This window comes from Thamnophis sirtalis, unplaced genomic scaffold (assembly GCF_051295495.1).
Source record: "Thamnophis sirtalis isolate CommonGarterSnake01/CBP01778 unplaced genomic scaffold, rThaSir2_p1.2 scaffold_2, whole genome shotgun sequence".
NCBI lineage: Eukaryota > Metazoa > Chordata > Lepidosauria > Squamata > Natricidae > Thamnophis > Thamnophis sirtalis.
Window position 1 is genome coordinate 130299351 of NW_028261382.1, and position 22301 is coordinate 130321651.

At 39.9% G+C, this 22301-nt stretch overlaps 1 protein-coding gene across 3 annotated transcripts in view; it reads left to right on the forward strand.

Moving 5' to 3' along the window:
- Positions 1-4154: 4154 nt before the first annotated feature.
- The window catches only part of ZNF704 (zinc finger protein 704), a 52588-nt gene continuing 34441 nt past the window's right edge, over positions 4155-22301 (forward strand). Inside the window, exons 1-2 of one of the 3 annotated variants that reach the window (XM_014060371.2) lie at positions 4155-4473; positions 17888-18135. In XM_014060371.2, coding sequence (XP_013915846.2) covers positions 4186-4473; positions 17888-18135 — 536 coding nt within the window. In that variant the 5' untranslated portion in view covers positions 4155-4185. The remainder of the gene's footprint in view (positions 4474-17887; positions 18136-22301) is intronic. The other 2 variants (XM_014060369.2, XM_014060370.2) reach the window with 2 other exon arrangements.

Consider the following 22301-nt stretch of genomic DNA (forward strand, 5'->3'; position numbering starts at 1 on the left):
AATCACCTATCTCCCAATAAAATCATTCTAGGAAAAATTGTTTGTGGTCCTCTCCTTTCATGAGGGATGTTAAGACAACATTTTTCAGAAGGACATTTACATTTTAACTAATGGATAACATTTGCTATGTCATAGGTGAAAGCACTATCTATATATTATAATAATATATTGATGTTTACCGTGGACAATTTACATGTTTATTATTAATACTGACTTTTTAAAATACAAACTGCAAGGAATTGACTGTAAATCCAGTAATATAAAAATGTAATACATAAATGTTTTTCTTAGCTGTTCCAGTAACACTGATCTTCTAAGTCCTCAATCTTAAGCACACATAATGGGAAAGAAGCTCCATTGGCCCCACTGGAGTTTACTGATGCACGCTGAATGTAATTCTTAGTCTGGTGATCATTCTATTTTTATCACTTTAATTTTATTTACACTTTAAAGAAATCATGTAAATCATCATAAAGCGTTTTGTGGCGGAGGATGCAAACATGTTGCATTATTTTGAACATTTTCTCTGAAAACTCCCTGACTGCCAACATTCAAGTGTCTCAGCGTATGCCTTTCGTCTTCTAGGCACCGCTGTTCAGGCTCTTGTTATTGTAACCTCAGTCCCAGATGTGGCGCCAAAAACTAGTGCACTCTATAAAAGTAACTGACAGCTCAGATGTGTAGCTTAGTGGAGGCCTAGAGAAGTTACACCAATGAGAAGCTGGCTTTTTCACAGAGCCACACATGTTTACAGTCTGCATTCTGCCGGTAGGAGGAACGGTCTAACTGAAAAGCTGTAATGGATTCATAGCAGGAATTAGGATTAATTTTTTTTTCAAATATCGAACAATCTAATTTCTCTCTTTAAGGAGGTGCAGTAAAACACAGTGAAATAGTCTTGTCAATTGAAATAAAGTATCATTTGAATGAAATCCTGAACCTGACTGATATGCCATGGAAATGCACAGGAAATTATGAGAGATTTTTTAAAGACAAAAATGTCAAATTTCATATAATTTTTTTGCTGAATATGAAGTACCTTGTGAAAAAGCCAATAACTGTCTATCAGAATAATATTTTAGAACATACTGCATCAATTTCAGCCTGTATGCCATGGAAATATTTATATTATTTTGACAACTATCAAGATATTACTTCTTGCCTGCCCATATACAAATTAAAAAAAATAAGTCAGGTTGCTCAGAAATTGGAAAATATTCCCACAGTATGCCTTTACCAAGTATGCCAGTACCATTTTACTTTATTACAGCTAACTAATGCTGCACCATTATGTCCTGAACCTGGTACCTCCAGATGTGTCATAATCTGATTTCTAGCATCAAGTGTATATGATCATGTTGGCGAAAATAATGGTAGATGGAAGTCTGGCCAGTGACTAGGAAACTGATTTATATTTGTAACTACTGTGTCTTTTGGATGAGGCATATGAGCATTGCTTTCATGGAAGTCTCCTATGAAAGGCTGTATGAAGGATCATAAAATATGTATCCAAGGATGAAGCACATGGTATTTCAACCAGTGGCTTGTTTATTGAAAGTTAATTCAATTTTGAACTCAGGTTTACCTGTACCACTATTTTAAGAATTTTTTGACTCTGCCAATATCAATAGTAGGAATGCTGTTCATCTGGTGCATTTCCTAAACAAGACAGATGAATGACAGTATTATGGTTTTAAACATAAGGAAGAATCTATTCTTGTTTGAGTTTGAAAGAAACAGTTAATTGATAAGCATCCAAACAAGTGTAAGAAGTTCTTTGAAGAACTAGTTTACAATGTATTTGCATGCGTGTATGAATATATGAGAGAAACCTGCCTTGTTCTGTAAGCAGAAAAATCTCCCTTGCTTTAAACAACAATCTATGGACTTTAGAAAAAAACACTGGTTGAAATTTGACTGGGTAACTTTGGACCAGTCACTCTCTCAGCCCAACTCATCTCAACAGGGCTGTTATTTTGGGGAAAACAGGAAGATGAAGGAGCAGTCTTGAGCTGCATGTGGGGAAAAAGGCGGGACAAAAATCTAAAAGGAGAATTGTTTAATTCTTTTTAAATTTGTTTGAGAAATTTCCCATCATTCAAGAGAAGGCTATACTGGAATGAGATGTGGAACATAAAGGTGAGGGCTGCACTCAGCCTCATGAGCTTCCAGGAATCTATTGTGATGTGAGGCAAATGTGGCAAAACACATTTTATGTTTAATCTCTCTGAAGTGGCTTAAGGATGGTAAGCAACTAGTACCATTCCTATCTTTAATTATCCAAAAACAGAACATTGGGTCTAAAATCACAATTCAGGAGTGACTTTTGAGGTTGTTTTAAAATACTGAGATTGTTAAAGATGTCAATGTAGCTTGCCTCTAGGAAATCTATTATAGGCCCTCTAGAATGACTTTTAAAATGGTTTGGATTCTATAGTCAATTCTGCAACTATGACCATGTCATAATAGGTATAACAGTTTCTCCTATCTGCGAACTTTTTAAAATGATTCTACTGGTATAAAATATAGATTCTGCAAGTAAAATATAGCACCTGCTGTCTATTGATAAATATTTAGGATAAAAGTGGCGACGGAGGACAGGCTTGTATACTCATTTTTTATCAGGATAAATTTGGCTTTGATATAAAAATACTTGACACTTCAAAATCAATACAATGGCACAATGTGTGTATGATTGTACAGCAATGGGAATCTGTTTTTTCACATTTCTTGGGATTTAAAAACATTTTTTTAAAAATTTGTTCTCCAGCCCATTAACCACAACGGCAAGATAAGCGAAAATTCCATTATCGTAATGACATAAGTCTGAAAGGTAGAGTTTTATTGTGTTGTTTGTATTGTATTGTTCGTTGTGTGGTTTCAATTGCTAAGCACTTTTCTTTGGGGAAAAACTTCAGAGTCATGATTATTCTATTGCTAATTTTTCATATTTGATGGTTGGACAATAGGATAAATTATTATTTTATTCAACTGACTAATATAATCATTTTTATACACAGGGCAAGAATGTCACCAGAGGCACGTAGGTTATTGAAATGAGTCAAAAGGTTAAGAATCAAATTAAAATTTGCACTGATTTCAGCCCATTAAGAATGATTAAGGCACCACATTAGAAACAGACTGCCCTGCTTCAGATACAAAGCCAGCTGTTTACCTAGGGCCAGTCACTCTCTCAATGGGAAGCCTGCAATGGCAAATCAATTCTGAAATGCTGCCAAGAAAACTGCAGGGACTTCTGCGGAACGTTGCCAGAAGTCAATACTGACTGGAAGGCACCACCGTTCCCACGCGCGCCAAAACCAAAAAAGTTTAATGGGAACAAAACTGCAAGGCATCGGAATGTTTTGGCGTTTCTGAATAGCGCTAAAAAAAGAACCTAAGAAGTCGTTACTCTTATCAGTGCGATGCCTGCCTGGTCTCCACCAATATGTCCTCGAAACTCTCACCACTATCCTTAATAGGAACAGTGCCCGCAGGTGGCTTTCTCCGCAATTACGGAAGACCCATCCCGCCTCAGCCCAAACCTGCCTTTGTAATCCGCTCCTCCTATTCCACAGCACATTGTATTGTTGTCACCACTTGTTGCTGGGCGCTTCAGGGCACTTAGGAGGCAAGGAAGGCCGTAGCCGGCGCTCCCAGCCCAGCAGTCCCTTAGCCTACGCGTGTTAACTAGAGCGGCGGCGGCGGCGGCAGCGGGCAGGCGAAACTGCCGCCTATTAGCATTTCAGAGGCAGTCGACTCCAGTCCGGGTTTTGGGGCTGAGGACTAGCGAGCCGCAGGGAAAGGCTAGCAAAAGACCCCGCTCGGTCCGTCCACCCAGCTCGCCCGCCCTTTCGCTAACATCTGGGAAGCGCCGCTGACCTGCAGAGAGGAGCTATCCCAAAAGGGTCCCTAAGTCCCCGCCGGGCCAAAGCGCTCGATGGCTGCAGCGGCGCGCCCGGCCTTCTTGTCCAGCCCAGCGCATCCGCTGTAAGCGGCGGCGGCGGCGGCGGCGGCTGCACCACCTCTGCTGCCTTGCCGCGAGTGCCTCGGCTGTAGCGGCAATAGCCGCCGCCGCCGCCGCACCCGCCCCCTCGCTCAGCCTTGCCCACCGCCCAGCCGAGCCGAGCCGAGCCGAATCCACTCCTCTTCGGTGCGGCGCGCTGAGCGGTGCTGGGCGCGGCCATGCAAGCGCGGCGTCTGGCCAAGCGCTCCAGTCTGGGCAACCGGCGCTTGAACACGACGGGGCCGCCCTCGGCCGCGCAGCCTTTCCCGGAATCGGGGGGCCGCGGCGTAGCGAAGACCGAAAACTCCTGGAGGCCGCCTCGGCGCGAGGGCTCGGCAGCCGCCCTCGAGGAGGAGGACGAAGAGGAGGACGTGGTGGTGGACGTCGAGGAGGACGACGACGCCGACGAGGCGGAGGAGTTGGCCGGGTCGGGCAAGGGCCACGCGGCCGCCCGGGTAAGCCTGAAGGTGCGTCGCCGTCGCGAGAAAAGCGTCCCCGCCGTCAGAGGCTCCGCCTGGCTCGGCTGTGAGAGGCGGGTGAGGGGCTCGGGGGCTGGGTGGGTCAGTGCGGCAGGTTATTATGGGAGGGGGGGAACCTTCATGATTGATGACAGCGGGATTCTTCCTCGGGCAGCCGCTTGGAAGTTGAAGCAGGGCTAAGTCAGCCCCAAGTTGTAGTCAGGGTTAGAAAGGATAGGAGAGAGTGCAAAGAGCAGGAGGCGTCTGAGCATACCTAGAGTGCCTTTGCTGCGCGGAAGATTAGGCGCCGTTTCCACCCCTCCTTTGTAACAGAAGGGCAGAGCTTCTTGATCCCGTCCTTGATCGGGGGGGGGGGGGGGGAGTTGTATCCTCCGCTGCTTTACGTTCAGCTAAAATGTCTAGGTCCGGAGAAGGGATTCTGTGCCTGTCAGGTTGTATAACAATAGGCTTCATGCATTTATCTTATTTTGAGAAGAAATGATGTTCTGAAAGGCGGGAGCAGGGTGTTCCTATTTAAACAAGGAAAGGGATGGGATGACATGCTGGTTTTAACAGCCCTGCAGGGTTGGCATTCGCCTGTTTTGTTCCCCAACTCAGACAGTTAACTCGTGTAGTGCAAATAAAGATGGCTGTTGTTTACAGTATTTTAAAAAAATCAACCCTTTAACAAAGTCTGTTGTGCCTGATCAGATAATTTATCGCCGGATGATTTCTATGATTAGACCAAAGTGGGTGTCCAGGATCAACAATTTTAATGGCAATAAAAAGGCTGGCTGATGGAAGAGGGCAAGATTGGAATGACCATTGGAGAGATGATTTTAAAAAAATAGCCGGGATGTGGGCACACACAGCTTTGAAATACATGCAGCTAAAGTGTATGTTACAGAAACAATAGTAAAGCTTTAAAAGGCCAAGGGGGATGCCAAAAAGGGAAGAAGGTAAAAATGACATCAGCCGGTAGAACTGCTGTAGTGCAGGAAAACCAACTGTATATAAACCCTGCAGTTCTAATACATGCTTAGGAGTAGTTTGTGTATTACAGCACCCAAAAGGTAACAGTAAGTTCAATAAATTTTACTGTCAAATAAATACAGGTTCCATTTTGGGAGGATGCAAAGAAACCAAATATATTCTATGGCATTAAAATAAAAGCTATATTAGAAAAGCAAAAGCAATTAAAGCTTGGTTAGTGCACAAAAGTTGGTTTGTGAGCGAGAGAAACAAATCTCTGCAATTTCTGCAGCAAAGCTGTGATTTATACTCAGAATTTCCACGCAGCATTTTAAAATCTTCAATACAACTAGATGCAGAAAGATCAGCTAAAACATAGTTATAATTTTATAATTTAAAATAATAATAAGGACAAATGTGTAAAGTATTTTGAACAAGCAAACATGGCTCTTGAATCAGCATCATGGACTAAATTTGGCCCCAAATTATTCTAACAAAGGTTATCTCTTGATCTTATTGATCCAAAGCTCAGTTAAATTGAAGATTCTGATTTTTGGCTTTTAAAACCATAAACATTCTAGATTTAAGTAGATAAATTTCCTATTTGCTTTGATTAACCTTGAGGTTCTGTTCAGATAATGAACAAAAATAGTATGCTCAGTTATAGCAATAGTTTTCCAGAACTAGTTTTTATTCAGAAAACATCTTTCACTGCTAGATAACACTAATTAACATTTTGTTGTTTAGAAATATGCTTAAGGAAAAAAAAGCTTTCAGTAGTAGGTGATCCTGCTGTACATATTTTTTTATTTACTTTTTGATTTCTTGCATTTTGTTGTGTAATTTTGAGACAAAACATTCTTCAACACATGTTTTAGCTATTTGAATTTTATTGTAAAAGAAAAATTGGAATAGATAATATATGTTGCTGGCATTTCACTTTACAGGTTTTTCTCTTGTATTATTTAACCAATACTAAAAAAAAAATCAGAAAACGTAGGTGATTAATGTATTAACTCTGTTTGCTCATATCCTTAAATTAGCATAAATTAGAAAATTAAGTGAGTGAGTTTTGCAAAAACAGATCAACTTAATTAAAAATAGAAAGATGGCCTATTGTTACAAGTTTGGTAGATAGCTATATGATTGCTCCTGATGTGATTTTTTTTTTACTCAGATGAACTTTTTGATATGCAATAAGTTTATATACTGCATTTTAGAAAATATGCCTTGTTTGCTTTTGGCCTCCTTTGTGAGTAGTTTCTACAAATACTATCGGTCTTTGTTGTTTTTCCTCTCAGCTATGAGAAACTAATATTATAACTAATAATGATTTAGCAAAGTGTGTGAAATTCAACTACTGTCTTAAAAGATCGGTTTAAGGCTAAGCATATTCATGTTGTTAAAACTGTAAAGGGACAAGTCGAGAAAAACACTACTTGTATTTGGCTTCTCCACAGACTTTTTTCAAAGAATTATATTGGTAGTGAATATGGCATATTTTTATGCAGGTTGCTAAATACTTCCTGACATATAGTGGTTGCTTGTGGAGCCAAAACTTTTTGTTGTTATGAAGAATAAGCTTGACCCAAACAAAAAGTAGCAAAGTTTTTGTGTACAAAAACATTTTTGTGCTAAACTATGTAGCATATAGAAAAGGCTCAGATTTTCATGGTGCAAGAAAGGAAGTTGTTCAGCAAACTTTCTATCCAGTGGAAATGTTCTTTTGTCCTAAACTGCTTACAGCAGAGTTTCCTCAATATATTTATATACAATTAGGACATTAAAAAAAATAAAGTGGGTATTCTGAGTAAACAAGCAGGCTACTTAGAGAAAGCTGAACAAGGGATTTGTTAGCAAAAAATTACGCATGTTGAAGAACTCGGTATATGTCTGTACATTCTTAACTTCTGGTGACTGAACTAGTTCAGATACTATTTTCTGATCATCTTAATTAGAACTAATTAAAATTTTTAAAAAATCTATGGCAAAGTGGGGGATAGAAAGATTTTATCTCCATTGTGCTTTCTAAAAGCATCCAAGGAGAGATCAAAAAAGTTTGAATGGTAATCACAACTGCATGACTGAAACTCCACCCCTTTTGTTTATGAATTAATACACATACACAAAATGATAGGGCTTCAGCTGCACAATTACAACACTATCTTGGCTTTTTACCCCTTGCAGAAGTTCCTGGAGGTTCTTTTAGGTACAAAATCATGCTGTATAATAAAATTGTTTTTTTTTAAATTATTCAGTGTGATGGTTAAAGAAAAGGAAAAGTATAATAAATAGTATTGCTTCCTTGGTAGAAAAATGGAGTTATAGAAATAAAAGCAAGTTCCTTTTACATCCTTTGCCAGTAGTGGCAAAAGATATATGGATTCCTTGCAATGACATAGTGTACTTAAATTATTTCTGTAAGTTTATTATTTAAAAAATAAATTGTTTATGGTAGTAACTTTTACTGCTATCTTACATTTAGGAAGTAAATCTTAATTTCAAGTAACCTGAACAGGTAGTTCTTGACTCATGACCACAATTGAACCCAAAACCACTGTTGCTAAGCGAGACATTTGTTATGTAAATTTTGCTTTGCTTTAACAACCTTTCTTGCCACAGTTGTTAAATGAATCACTGCAGTTGTTAAACTAGTACAGTAACACAATTGTTATGTGAATCTGGATTCCCCATTGACTATGCTTGCAACAAAAGGTCATCATATGACCCCAGGACACTGCAACCTTCACAATATGAGTAAACTGCCAAGCTTCTGAATTTTGTTCACATGACCACAAGGATGCTGTCATGATGCACAACATCATAAGTGTGAAAAATGGCCACTTTTTTCAGTGCCATTGTAATTTCAAACGGTCACTAAATGAACTGTTGTAAGTCTATATACCAAACTGTATACTGTTTTATTGATGGTGGAATACCATTCATCATTTTCCATAATAGAAAAATGGAAGCAATTAGGGACTAGATTGGGCATATCACTGAAGATCAGTGTTCTTGAATGTGATTGTTTTGGATAGTAAATTGCTTTGAAAATCTTTTCTGGTACACAACATTGCAGAGAGAAGATAGTTTTATTTACAAATAAGTCTCTTGAGTTGAGCATAACCCTTGGTTGATCATGTGCTCATGTCTATATGGTTATCCTCCTGAAATATGGAAAGAATATATGGCCACTGCTTTTATTTTTGATTTCCCATTCTAGACCATAGTCTAGATTAGTGGTGGCGAACGTTTTTTTCCTGCTCGGGTGCCAAAAGGGTATGCAAGCACGCGATAGCGCATGTGCACGTGCCCACACCCATAATGCAATTCTCTCCGCCCCTTGCATGTGCACACAACTCGCCCGCGCATGGCCGTAGGCCTCACTGAAGTCTCCAGACTTCCGGTAGGTCCGTTTGGCTGTTTTTCGCCCTCCCCATGCTTCAGGAAAGCCTTCTGAAGCATGGGAAGGGTGAAAAATGGCCCAACAGAAGTTCATTTCCGAACTTCTGTTAGGCCTATTTTCGTCCTCTACAGGCTCCGGAGGCTTTCCTGAAGCCTGGGGAGGGCGAAAACGACCTCCCGCCTCCCTCTGGAAGGCCGAAAATCAGCTGGCCAGTGTACTACTTTTAGATATAACTCTTTTCAGATGCTTTGACCATATTTAATTAATATATTTAATAAGGAATTATTAACAACATAAAAAAATAAATATAAATTAGGTTGATTTGCCCCAAATGTAGCAATATAGGAAAACTCAGAATACCACTTTTTCTAGCATGGCAACAACATTGCAGCTCTTTTCATGAATACTGTAGAGATTTCCTGGTGAAAGGATTTTTTGATATAATTCTTCTATTTCAAACTGCTTCATCCTCAGGCTGGTATAAGAAATGAAAGAATATTTAGAAGTGGTTGATGTTGAAGAAACATTTTAAGAAATATGAACAGAAATTGATTTGTTTTAAAACAGTCTCTTAGCTGTTTATTGTTTTAATAAAATAGAGTATTTCTACAGTTCCCATTGGTATTAGTAAAGATTCACTGTGAAGCATATTCCACAATTACAGGAAGAGTTTATTGGTGCTAGTAAAACAGCTCAGGAAAATCTTGTGATATTTCACAAGAAATATTTCTGAAAGACACATTGTATGTTAATCCTTACAAACAAAGTTCATTCATGTCCATCCTTCAGAACTGTCATTTACCACCAGTCCTGTATTTTAAATTGACTTTGTAATGTTCTTGAATGGAAGTTTCATTGCCACCTACATTAAGCTCAACTGTATCTTCTGAGCTGCATTCTCATTGCCAGCAATTGACCACCTTTATTAGAATAGATGCTTTGTTTTGTCTCAAATACTTTGGTCTCTCTATAGTCTGTTAGCAACATAACCCATTTCTTGCAATATGGTGTAGCAATTTTAAATAGGAAAATAAATCCAGTAGTTTTTCTCAACATTGTGAGTTTGTACTTTGCTTTGAACACCGTAGTTTTCTTTTGGGTGATTTCCCTTGTCCCAAATTATGGAATTCTGCCCCAAATTCTGTATTCTGAAACCTCAAATCTCAGTTTGTGTAGAGTGAAGGTGGATTATCAAAGACAGGCAGGCAATGAATATGGTTTGACTATTCAAGCCCCGGCAAAAATAATTGGCTAAAATTATTAATTCTTTGTATGGTCTATGTAGCAAAGTAAATAAGTAGGAGCTAAGCGTCATAGGGTACAGTAGAGCTTTTTTTTTTTACTATCATTTTGCACTGTAAGCAACCTGCAGAGTCAAAGACTTCATATTTGATGCTGTATTGGATGGCAAGGAAAAGTAGAACAACTTCATTTTTTACCTAGGATATTCCATCTAGAACATGGGTGTCCAACTTTTTGGCTTGCCTGGGCCGTCCTGAGTGAAAAGGAATTGTCTTGGGCCGTATATATTTTTTTTCTTTTTACAACTCTGTTATCCCTTTTTATTGGGGTTGAGTTGGGCAAATGAATGGAACTCAGCGTTTCCTGGCAAGATGCCCTTCCTGACATCTATGTGGAGTTTGCAGTAGACAAACATCTATCACTACCTAGGATGGAATTCTCAACCTTCTGAGTGGAAAACGAGTGTTTTCACCTATAGGCCATCACACTCCTGTATTGGGCAACATATAACATATAATTAATGTATATAAATCACATACTATTGTTAAATATATTGTTAAAAAATTATGTCTTGTGGAGCTGCATTACTAACTGTCTAGAGCCGCATGCAATTCATGGGCCACAGGTTGGACATGTTTGACTCAGCCTTCCATCCTTCCGAGGTGGGTAAAATGAGGACCCAGATTGTTGGGGGCAATATGCTGACTCTCTGTAAACCGCTTAGAGAGGCCTGAAAGGCCTATGAAGCGGTATATAAGTCTACTGCTATTGCTATTTAAAACATTGACACTAAAGAAAAAATATTTATTAAATTGAAGGCATTTCATTTCTGTTCTTTCTCTACTTCTGAGTTACTTATCAGTTATGAAGGTCGTATAGATGATGGCTATATTTAATCTAAGACCAGAGCTAACAAATGTGGACTTCTGTTCTGTACTTTTCAGGTAAGGGTTACTGAAAACAAATGAAATAGTTATATTAAGCCTACTGAGATTTTGCATGCCAATTTTGTTTTGTATTTTTGTTTTTAGCACTCTGGAAAATAGTGGAACTATACTTCATGATATTGAAATCTAGTGACAAAACACTAGTAAAAGAAGCATAGAAACGAGGGTTGTGCTATATTTGAGTTGCCCGTTATGATGAGCATCGTGATATATTTGAGTTGCTCATTGTTTAATGAGAGTTTAAAAGTTTTGTCTTTTAAAACTTTTGTTCTAAATTTGATTTATTGTTTTGGCCATTTGTTTTATTAACTATCATATTGCATACATTGCTATTTCATCTCCAAGTTGCGTAACAAGAGATTTGCCGTCTCCCATAGAATTAGGAAACTTTTAATGTATCACAACAGCAAAGTCAGTGAATTGTCCAGCAGTACCAAAAGATTACAGGCAGATTTAAAAAGCTTTATTTAAACATTACAAGAATCTCACAGTCTTTTAGTCACACAAATATTATGAATCAAGAAACCTATTTATCATTGACCAAATAACAAAACAGGCATGGGAATTTCAGGAAAATTTTCTGAACATAACTTTAATGGAATGGAAGATGGGACTTTCAACTTCTTTCTTCATCTCTCCTTTTATAGGCAGTGTTGAATTACTTCAGTACTTCACTTGGGGTGTAATTGATTGATGATTCTTCATTAACCTGCAGAAATTATGTCTCTTTGTGGGGGTTGTAGGTATGTTCTTGGTTGTGCCCAAACCTGACACCACCAAGTCCCCTCAGGAAATGTAAGAAACATGTCAAGAGGCTCGGTTAAGGAATCTTCTATTCATTCATAGTCTGATACACCTTGGCATATTTCTGAGCATATTATGCTGAGGTATATATAATCATCTGCCACCTTCAGTGAGTACAATACTCTTTACTGTCTGGCCTTTAATTTACTTACTTTCTGAAACACTGTTACACATACACACATACAGAAGAATGGTGTTTGATTATGAAGAAAAACTCATAACCTTCATTTTCATTTCATTTTTTCATTTTATTGAAAATTTATATGCCGCCCTTTTCCCTGAGGGGACTCAGGGCGGCTTACAACAGTGAAGGGAAGGGAGTGCAAGACAAGACTTAAAAAGAAAGGAATCGTGATTAAAAGAAAATTGATCGTAAAAACACAACATTCACTCAACATTCGGGCGGGGTGAGAGTAATCCTATCCCCAGGCCTGACGGGATAGCCAGTTCTTAACGGCTGTGCGGAAGGCCTGGACTGTGGTGAGGGTACGGATCTCCACGGGGAGGTTGTTCCATAATGTCGGAGCAGCAACTGAGAAGGCTCTCCTCCGCGTAGTCGCCAGTCGGCACTGACTGGCGGATGGAATTCGGAGGAGGCCTACTCTGTGCGATCTGATGGGACGCAGGGAGGTGATTGGCAGGAGGCGGTCTCTCAAATAGTCAGATCCACTACCATGGAGCGCTTTATAGGTGGTAAGTAAAACCTTGAAGTGCACCCGGCGATCAACAGGTAGCCAGCGCAGCTCACGGAGGATTGGTGTTATATGGGCGAACCGTGGTGCGCCCATGATCACTCGCGCGGCCGCGTTCTGGACTAGCTGAAGTCGCCGGATGCTCCTCAAGGGCAGCCCCATGTAGAGCACATTGCAGTATTCCAGCCTAGAGATCACAAGGGCTCGAGTGACTGTTGTGAGAGCCTCCCGGTTCAGGTAGGGCCGCAACTGGCGCACCAGGCGAACCTGGGCAAATGCCCCCCTGGTCACAGCCGACAAGTGGTGGTCAAAACTCAGCTGTGGATCCAGGAGGACTCCCAAGTTGCGGACCCTATCTGAGGGGGATAAGTTTTGCCCCCCCAGCCTGATTGGTGGAACGTTAGCCAAATTTTTGGGAGGAAAACACAACAGCCACTCGGTCTTTTCCGGGTTGAGTACCAGTTTGTTAGCTCTCATCCAGTCTTTAACAGCCTCAAGGCCCCGGTTCATCACGTCCACCGCTTCATTGAGTTGGCACGGGGCGGACAGATACAACTGAGTATCGTCCGCATACTGGTGGACCATTCCATAAAACCAAGTCCTCAGGTCTCAAGGCCCATCAGACGTTGTAGGATATATATATATATGTGTGTGTGTGTGTGTGTGTGTGTGTGTGTGTATGTATGTATGTATGTATACATACATACATACATACATACATACATACATACATACATATATATATATATATATATATATTTAAAGTCACAACCCCTGGTATGCCCAAATATGGGAGGAAGTTCACTACTTCCATTCTCTGTCCATCGGCTCATCACAAGAGACCATCCAGACAGAAACCCAATATTTTTACTGTTGCCTTTTGTTACATTTGTGTTGTATTTGTGCTGATAAATAAATATTCAAATCCCAGTAAGGGTATGGCCATCTGATGAGAGCTAAATAGCTTGAAATACATCTATACTAGTCTCCCTTTATTTATTTATCAGCACAAATACAACATTTTATTTATTTATATATATATATATATATATATAATTTGCATAGTTTATTTGCCATTATTGATTATTTCACTGGAAATTATTTTGTAAACTTGGTAGAAAGTTCTGAAAACTAGCAAAATTACTCAAGATGCGTTCAATCATACTTCTCATTCTAACATATGGTAGGCATTTTGTCATATATCAAATATATCAAATACTAACAAATTTTAGTAACATGGATAAGCATGTTGGTTTTGTTCAGTGTTCTGATTTTTTTGTGCCATCAATTAACACGACTCTCCTCCAGTGGTAGAATGCTTGGGACTTAAAATCCAAAAGTGAATGTTTTAAGAATTCTCAAAAGTACTTTAACTTGTGAATTCTGTCTCCTGTAATCTGTCTCCAGTAGTGTTTAATTATCTGTGTGGTGAGGTTGGTTACTTCTTGAAGGACAGTGGCTTTAATATCTAGAGCAGGCTTGAAGCCACAGAGTGGGTGGACCCAAATCACAAGTATGGGGATGGCAGGATTTGAAAATGGGATTGAGAAATTTTCTTTAATATTTAACTGTGGCATACATAACTCAGTACTAACACTTGTTGTTCCCCTTCTCAAAGAGATTAGGAATTATGCTTCCAGTTTCCCGCACTCCTGTTCCGATGGACCTCTGTGGGCTGTGTGTACTTCAGGTCTCAAAACATTTCTCTCCCTTGTAGTGAATTGAACCAGGAAGGCAAAAGCACATAAATTACAAAGACTGAGAATATTCAGTGTTGAACCATTTCTTCCAATCATGATACTAGGTTTGGGTCAAGAGTTAATAGTATAACTTTAATACATGTGGACTTCAAGTCCCAGCCAGTAGGAGTTGAAATCCACACAACATAAAATTGCCAAGTTTGGGGGGGGGGGGGGAACCTGCACTGAATTATTTTAACCCAAATCAAGCTGACTTGCTTTTTTGTCATTTAATATCTCTTGACTGTAATCCTCTTAATGTGAATAAGAAATTAAGTTCACTATCCCAGCATGTAGCAAAATATGTGCATCTGCATTATAAAAAGTGGCAGCATAATCTCAAATGATATTGCTGCTTAAGGAGGATAGTAAAAGATGCTCCTCCCAACCCGCAGTCCACAGATCTTGGCCCGGAGTCTAAATATGTACAAATCTGGCTTTAAAAGGGCATTATATTTCCATTCAATAATAAATAAAACCTGTTGGAAATCAGGCTGTACTCATGGTGATTTCATGGCAGATGTGTGTAGGTTCTGTAAAAGTTGTTTATGATTGCCTTACTTCAGGCAACTTTCCTAAAAAGGTAGGAAAAGGTAGGAAAAAGCTAGGAGAGCAGGGATAAATAACAGCTAGGCTACAATATGTTGAATTAATTCATTAGAAATTATTCGTGTCAATTGAATGAACTCAACTCCCAATACAAGATAGGTAATAAGAGTTAAAAGGAAACCATGACAGAGAAAGTTGCTGCTATATCCCATCACCGTTGACAATGCATCTGCCTTAATTTTTTTCAATACATTAGTAATATAGATTTTATTTATTAAATGTATTGCCCGCCCATCTTACTACACGATAACTCTGGGCAACTTACAACATTAAAAGGATAAAATTATATAAAACCTATACACAACACAAACAAAATGCAATAAAAATATAAATACTCAACATGTAACTTTGAACTAAATGAATGGATATAAGTAGAGGACTATAGCATAGTATAGTATTATGCAGATAAGCCTTCAAATCTGGAACAAGCCCTGATAATATTTATATTTGAAGCAGAATTTCTGAAAACATGGTTTTGAAAATATTTATTAAGTGATTTAAATAATTCAAAAGCATACTTTAATGTTCACTTATTTTCAAATGTGGTGAGCATATGAAATAAATTTGGTTTGGGAAAAAATGGTCATGGTTCCTATTTCCCATATAGAAATAATACTGTGTGTGTGTGTGTGTGTCCATACTTATTGGTACATTTACACTTACATATATAAAGTTAGCTATATAATGGACTTTACAAGGCTTTTGAACATATATAGTGCTATGGTGGGTACATTAGCACAATACACTAGACCACAAGTTGCCTAACTTTTTTTTTAGCCTAAATATTTTGTACAAACGTATTGCATAAGATTAGTTTATAATTCAGCATATCATGTAACAGCTAGGTTAATATGTTATGAAATAGTAGCTGGTTGAAGTTTTTAAACTGGCAATTGTCTTTAACCAATTAATTGTGCTACTATCCAAACACTGATTAATCTCTCTTTGTAGTATTTTGCTTGTCCCAAATAATGGATCCCTGATGATGTATAAAAATAAATGTTATGCTTTCTGAAAGATATACACAGCTAGCTAACCACCATTATGAAGACATCTTACGCAAAGCCGTGTTAAATCATTATCTAGTTACACAGATTTAGTGAATTGTCTCAGAATTAGCATCAAGTTTCTGCAGAGCTACTGTAAATGGTTGAAAATCAGCTTCTCTGTCAAATAACTTCTTTTCTGCCGTTTTTCCTTCAAATATGTTCGTGATTATTTCGGTGAAAGTTTTACTTATGAAAATAGAGTTTATTTAATATTTTGAGCCTTTTGCTTTAAAATATAGAGGAAATATGTTTTCTTAGTCTTGTGTCATTGGGCTGTATATCAAAAGATAAAAAGCTTGGAAATCATTTTTTGTTCTTAAATAATTGTTCTAATTTTATTTATGAAATAGCTGCTGGATTTTTAAAATATTTTTAAACATTTTTTGCTTTTAATATTTAGACGTGCACATAGGGACTGCTATGTGTTTTATCCTTTAAATGTGTCATATTGAAATGAATACATCTTTCTGTATTGCGAATCCTTCTTTTAACTACCAGATCTTCAAAAATGAATCTAAACCTCATTGTAACTTCAATTATCTAGTACATTGTTCTGCTGCTTGGAGAATGTAAAGTACTATGGACTTTCCCTTCAGTCCAGCTCTGCAAACAAATAATTAAAAGAAGGTACAGTACTTTCAAGTAAGTTGCCTAAAATCTGGAAGGCAAAGAAATTGACAAATTATCCCTAAACTCCTAATCTCACAAAACTGAAGTATCATGCGGTTTTTCATGAGGAGAAAGTTTTAGTGATAAATACCGGTATATAGTTAACATGAAGTCCAATTTTAAAAGAACTTTTTTGGGGAAAAGAAATAAAGAAGAGACATATCAATGAACATATTCATTTTCAAATAAGCTTGATCTACATAACCATTGTTGGTTACATTTATTTGCCACCTGGACTGGTAATCTCAGAGCACAAGCAGAATCCCATGAGGTAGAATAACCTGAGAAAAAGGATGTTTGAAAGTCCAGTTGCCTCTTGAAAAAAGCCCCTTTGGGACAACCATGACATGGATGAATGAATGAGAATCTCCATATACGTTCAAAAATAAAATAATAAATTAGATGAAATTCTCAATCTCTACAGCTCAGCATGAAAACCATTATCTTGTTTTATAAGAAAGGTTTTGGGTAGGTTCCTGAAAATTGGGAGTGAGGACCTGATGTATCTATCTTCATGTGGAACAGTTTCCAGAAATGGTGTTACCTCCAAAAAGTCCTGTGTTCTGACCCACATTCCTGTGAATTTCAAGTGTAATGCAAGGGGTAGTTTTGATGGTTGTGGAGGAGGTAGTAAAAGATGTACCTCTCTTCATGTCCCAACTGGCCAGACAAGATCATTTTGGATAAGACAGTGTCAGCTTTGTCTATTAGGGAAGAAAATATCTTCTGATATCCAAAATATAGAAAGCTGATCAAAATTGTTTAGAAGCTTCTCCTACCTGTCTAATGACTCCACAGTTACATCATAAATGAAATATAACTAGACATTTTGACAGTTTCTTTGCTAAAAAATTATTTTTAGTGGCAAGGTATCCTGTTCAAGCTTCATTACGGAAATATTTTTACGATAGCAAGTACTGTTCAGGTATCAAAATATGCTGGCCAACAGCACTGATTTTTACAAGAAAGATCTATAATAAATTACATGGCCTAATTTTGTATGTAGAGTAACATGTCCCCCCCCCAAAAAAAAACATTGCACCAGCATTTATTTATTTGCTTTATGTGGCCGTTCATCTCATATATGTGACTCATATGTGACTAGGCGGGTTACAGTACAGTAAATAAAACGAATAAAATTTATATAAAATGAAAACACAGAGCAACTAACCATCAACAAAGTCAATTGCATATCCAATGCCCCAAGGTCAGCAGGGTCGGGGCTAACCCAGTCTACTCACTCTTTTAAAATGAATTGTGAGAAACCTAATAATATATGTATTTTATTTTTCAGGTAACCAGCATAAAGCGTGAAATGACCTTTGCAGCATTTCAAAAGGAAGATCTAAAAAGTGATCTAAATCAAAAACTCTCAGATCAGCAATTTTTTGTGTTGGCTATGAAGGAAGAAGATTCAAAAACAGCAGACACCAAAAAAATTGGCAGAATTCATGATCATGAAAAAGAAAATACTCGTTCTATCTGTCTTCTTGAACAGAAGCGCAAAGTTGTATCTTCAAACATTGATGTGCCTCCTACAAGGTACAGAAATTTAAAAAGTAGAAAATGGAAAAAAAATGGTAAAATTCTGAGTATATTTTGTGTTCTTCTTTCTGTTGTTTCAGTATGAAATAACTCAGATACAGGTCATTCTTGATTTATTACCACAAGTGAGCCCAACATTTCTATTGTTAAGCAAGGCAGTTAAGTGAATCATGCCCTGTTTTACAACCATTTTGCCATGGTTGTTAAGTGAATGTTTACAATTGTTTAATGAATCATACAGTCATTGAGTGAATCTTTTTCACCCATTGATGTTGCTTATCAGAAACTCCCTAGGAAGATTGCAAATGACAGTCCTAGGACCTTGGGATGCTGCAACCATTGTAAGTACATGCCGGTTGCGAAGCATCCGAAGTTTGATCCTGTGACTGTGGAGATGCTACAACAGTCATAAATGTGCGAATTGGTCATTACTCACTTTTTTTCAGTACCATTGTAGCTTTCAGCAGTCATTAAATAAATGGATGTAAGTTGAAAACTAACTAATGCTTTTGATGCAAGTCTAACATAGGAACACAGAATCCTAGGGTTAGAAGGGGCCTTGGAGGTCTTTTAGTCCAACCTCCTGCTCAAGGCAGCTGACCCAATGCCACCCAGTAGAAGAATCACCCAAGTCGTAGAACCTTTTTTCCCTTCTGCTCTGCACCGGCAGGGCCAAAGTGGAGGGGAACAAAGACAATTCAGGAGCCGCAGGAGATGTCCTATGGTCATAGGTGGAAGTCACAGTGCATGCTTGCAGCTACTGGGGAATGGAACAAGGTTCCTAAAAGGAAGCTGCTCTGAGGCCAGATGAGTGAGTGTTATGGGGTCATTAGTGGACATTAATTTTGGAATCCTATAGATAGGAGATACAGATTTACTGGGCAACCTTTAGTGCATCTGGTCTCTGTCAAACAGGAATAATTAACTGTTGTAATTTTTTGTTCAATCTTCTCCATAGTGGTCGAGGCAGTATCCAGGCTGGGTTAACCTTCATCCACTTATCGCGAGGACTGAGTCTGGTAAAGTTGTTAAGCCACGCCCCTGTTGCTAGGCAGACCCAGATTTCGACTCAGTCCCTCAATGAGGGCAGCTGCATCATTGTCTTTCTCCGGTCTTAAAATCGTTGGATTGTTATTTTAATGAGTTTGTAAGTTGTCAAGAATTGGACGAGACCCCGTTATCAGACGTCCCTCGCAGGGACAGTGATTTGGGAAGGGGTCTGAGCCTCTAAGCCCTGTCAGGGCACGTAAGCTGTTGTTAGGGCTGGAACGACTGTAACGGCTGCAAACGGCTTCCCTCGCCTCAAAATCAACGATGCTTACCTTCGGCTTCAAGTTTCTAACTGCCCTTTCATCCCATCGGAAGTGTTAATTGCTCCCTCAGCTCCCTGCTGGGAACACGCTCCGCCGCTCCTGTCAGACAATTGAGCAACGAACCACGGCAGCTCTGTGACTATATTATAAACAAAATACACGCTACTGCGGAGCAACCGAAAGGAAGAGTTAAAGGGAAGAAGATCACAAAAATTTTGATTGAAGTGCCGCTAAAGTGACTGTGCGAACAGCGTTAATAGCGATCTTATTGTTTTTAAGCGTGGGCTCCGTGGCAGTTTCTGTCAGTAGCAAGCATGGCAGCTGCTCTTAATGCTGAAACTGCCGTGACACCGCCAGAGTTGCCTGAGGAGGCACAAGTCGTTCAGTCATCTGAAGGGGCCTTGGCGCCTCATTCCTCCCCTTGTCCTCCACAACTGATGGCAGGGAATTGGGCAATTCTAGCAAGAAAACTGTGTGAACCGCAGTTACAGCAAAAAAATAAAAAAAGTCATCTAAGCCCAGTTTGCGCTATGAAAAGCAAAAAGACAAAGCACTAGAACATATTTATAAGAAAGCAGCCAGTAAAAAGGCTTCTTCCACCCAGCCATCTAATCAGCCACCTCCAGCTCAAGGCCAATTATCATTGCTGCTTTCCCCAGGAGCAGTCAGAATAGGGAGGTTCCTCTTAATCCCATCTTTCCTATTGAAGTCTCAAATATCTGGGGGCCTGCTCAAGAGCCTCAGGCCTCTCTGCCTGTCAGGGATGACATGCTTCCACCAGCTGTCCAGAGAATGGATGCGCTCCCATCCACCTCCAGCGCAGCAATTCTGGGCCAGGCACATCCTATGTATTTGGCTAACTTCAAGATATTATTGCCAGTGCCATATCACAGGGCATCACAGCAGGGTTGCAACAATGGGATGTCCTGGCACAAAGACAGGCTAATGCCCCTGTAGCAACACCGCTGGGTCCTACTCCAATTGCAGACCCTGCAGGGCAGGTGGTATCTGATCAGAAGGACCAGGATGATTCCTCTGAATCAGAGGAGGGCGAACTCAAGGAGGCTGAGCTATCTGAGGATGAGGGCAGGGAGACGGAGCAAAAAATCTTCTCAGGCCTATTCCCTCCGGCTCTTTTCCAATCCTTGCTATGCAAAGCCAAAGTAGTCTCAAAAATTGGGTCCCAGCCAGCAGCTTCCACCCCTCAACCAGCAATTGTTTGCGCTGAATCCTTGTATTCTGAGCAGTTTCTGCAAGCTGAAACAGTGCCAATGCCAAAGATATTTGTGGATTTAATTCAGCGACAATGGGTGGCTCCCACATCTGGGCCAAGCCCCTCCGCCTCAGATAAAAAAAATTCAATGTTGCTAATGAATTGGCACAATTTCTGTCTATCCCTAATATAGATGCTCCAGTAATTGCTCTCTATACGCCAGCCCATATGCCAGGGGCTCCAGAGGATGTCCTGAAGTCAGAAAAAAAGAAGGCAGACCTCACACTGCAAAGAGGACACTAGGCATCTGCTTGGGCAGTCCGGGCCTCTACCATGGCCTCCTTTTTCACACGACCCTGTCTTCTTTGGCTTCATGACCTGCAACAGCGTATCCCCATCACAGATATACGTGCACACCAGGACATCACGAAGCTAGTGGCAGCTGTGCAATTTGCTTCGGATGCTACCCTGTCTGCCAGATTTGCAGCTAGGGCCATGGCTTCCTCAGTGGCATCCCGCAGGCTCCTGTGGCTTCGGCAGTGGCAGGCTGATGTGCGCCACAAGTGGCGATTGGCTTCTGCTCCATTCAAAGGCAATTTGGGAATGCCTTGGATCCCTATCTGGTGGAGAATAAGAAGAAGAGGAAGGTCCTCCATACTGAACCTAAGAAGGGCTTCAATCGTCAGGCTCCTTATCCCAGGCGTTCCTCCTTTTGAGGGCAAGACTTTGGTTCGTCCTTTCAGAACCAGGGCTATGGTTCTTCCTTTCGGCGGGCAGACTATGGGAACCAGGGATATAGGCAGCATACTCATATACTCTTCCAGGCAGAGAGCCCAACCTGACTGCTATCAGTGGGGAAAGTACTACAGGCGTCCTACAGGAGGGGGGATGTTATCACCACCTCAGGGGCCAGTTATTCTATCGGGGGTAGGTTGTCCCTCTTTGCTGATGTGTGGGACACAACCACCTCCGACGTTTGGGTTAGATCAACTGTTAGAGAAGGTCTTGCCCTTGAGTTCATCTCCAAGCTCCCTAGGCTCTTCAGGACCTGCCTGGTCTCATCCAACCCAGCTCCCAGATGTCTCATGCAGGAGGCGGTCCAACATCTCCTTGACATACGGGCAATACAACCGGTACCAGCGAACGAATGCGTGCTGGGGTTTTATTCAATCTTTGTCATTCCTAAGGCCTCGGGGGGCTGGAGAGCCATCCTTGATCTTAAAAAATTAAACAAGTTCATTTGTTATTAACACTTCAAGATGCATTCTTTGCATACCATTTTGGGTTCCATCAGATATGGTAATTTTTTAACTTCAATTGACTTAACGGAGGCCTACCTCCATATTCCTGTTTTGCCCCTCCATAGACAGTTTCTCCATTTTTCTTACCTGGGGCAGCATTTCCAATATACTGCCCTTCCCTTTGGACTGTCCTTGACTGTCCTTATGAAGGTGCTAACGGCCTTGGTCGTGGCACTATGGGAGGTGCCTATTAGAATACAGGCCTACTTTGATGACATTCTTATTCAATCTTCGTCACCCAGGCAGACACGAAGGGACCTGGCAACTACCATTCAGGCCCTTCAGGACCATGGGTTCTTGATCAACGTACCCAAGAGCCACTTCCATCCATCCACC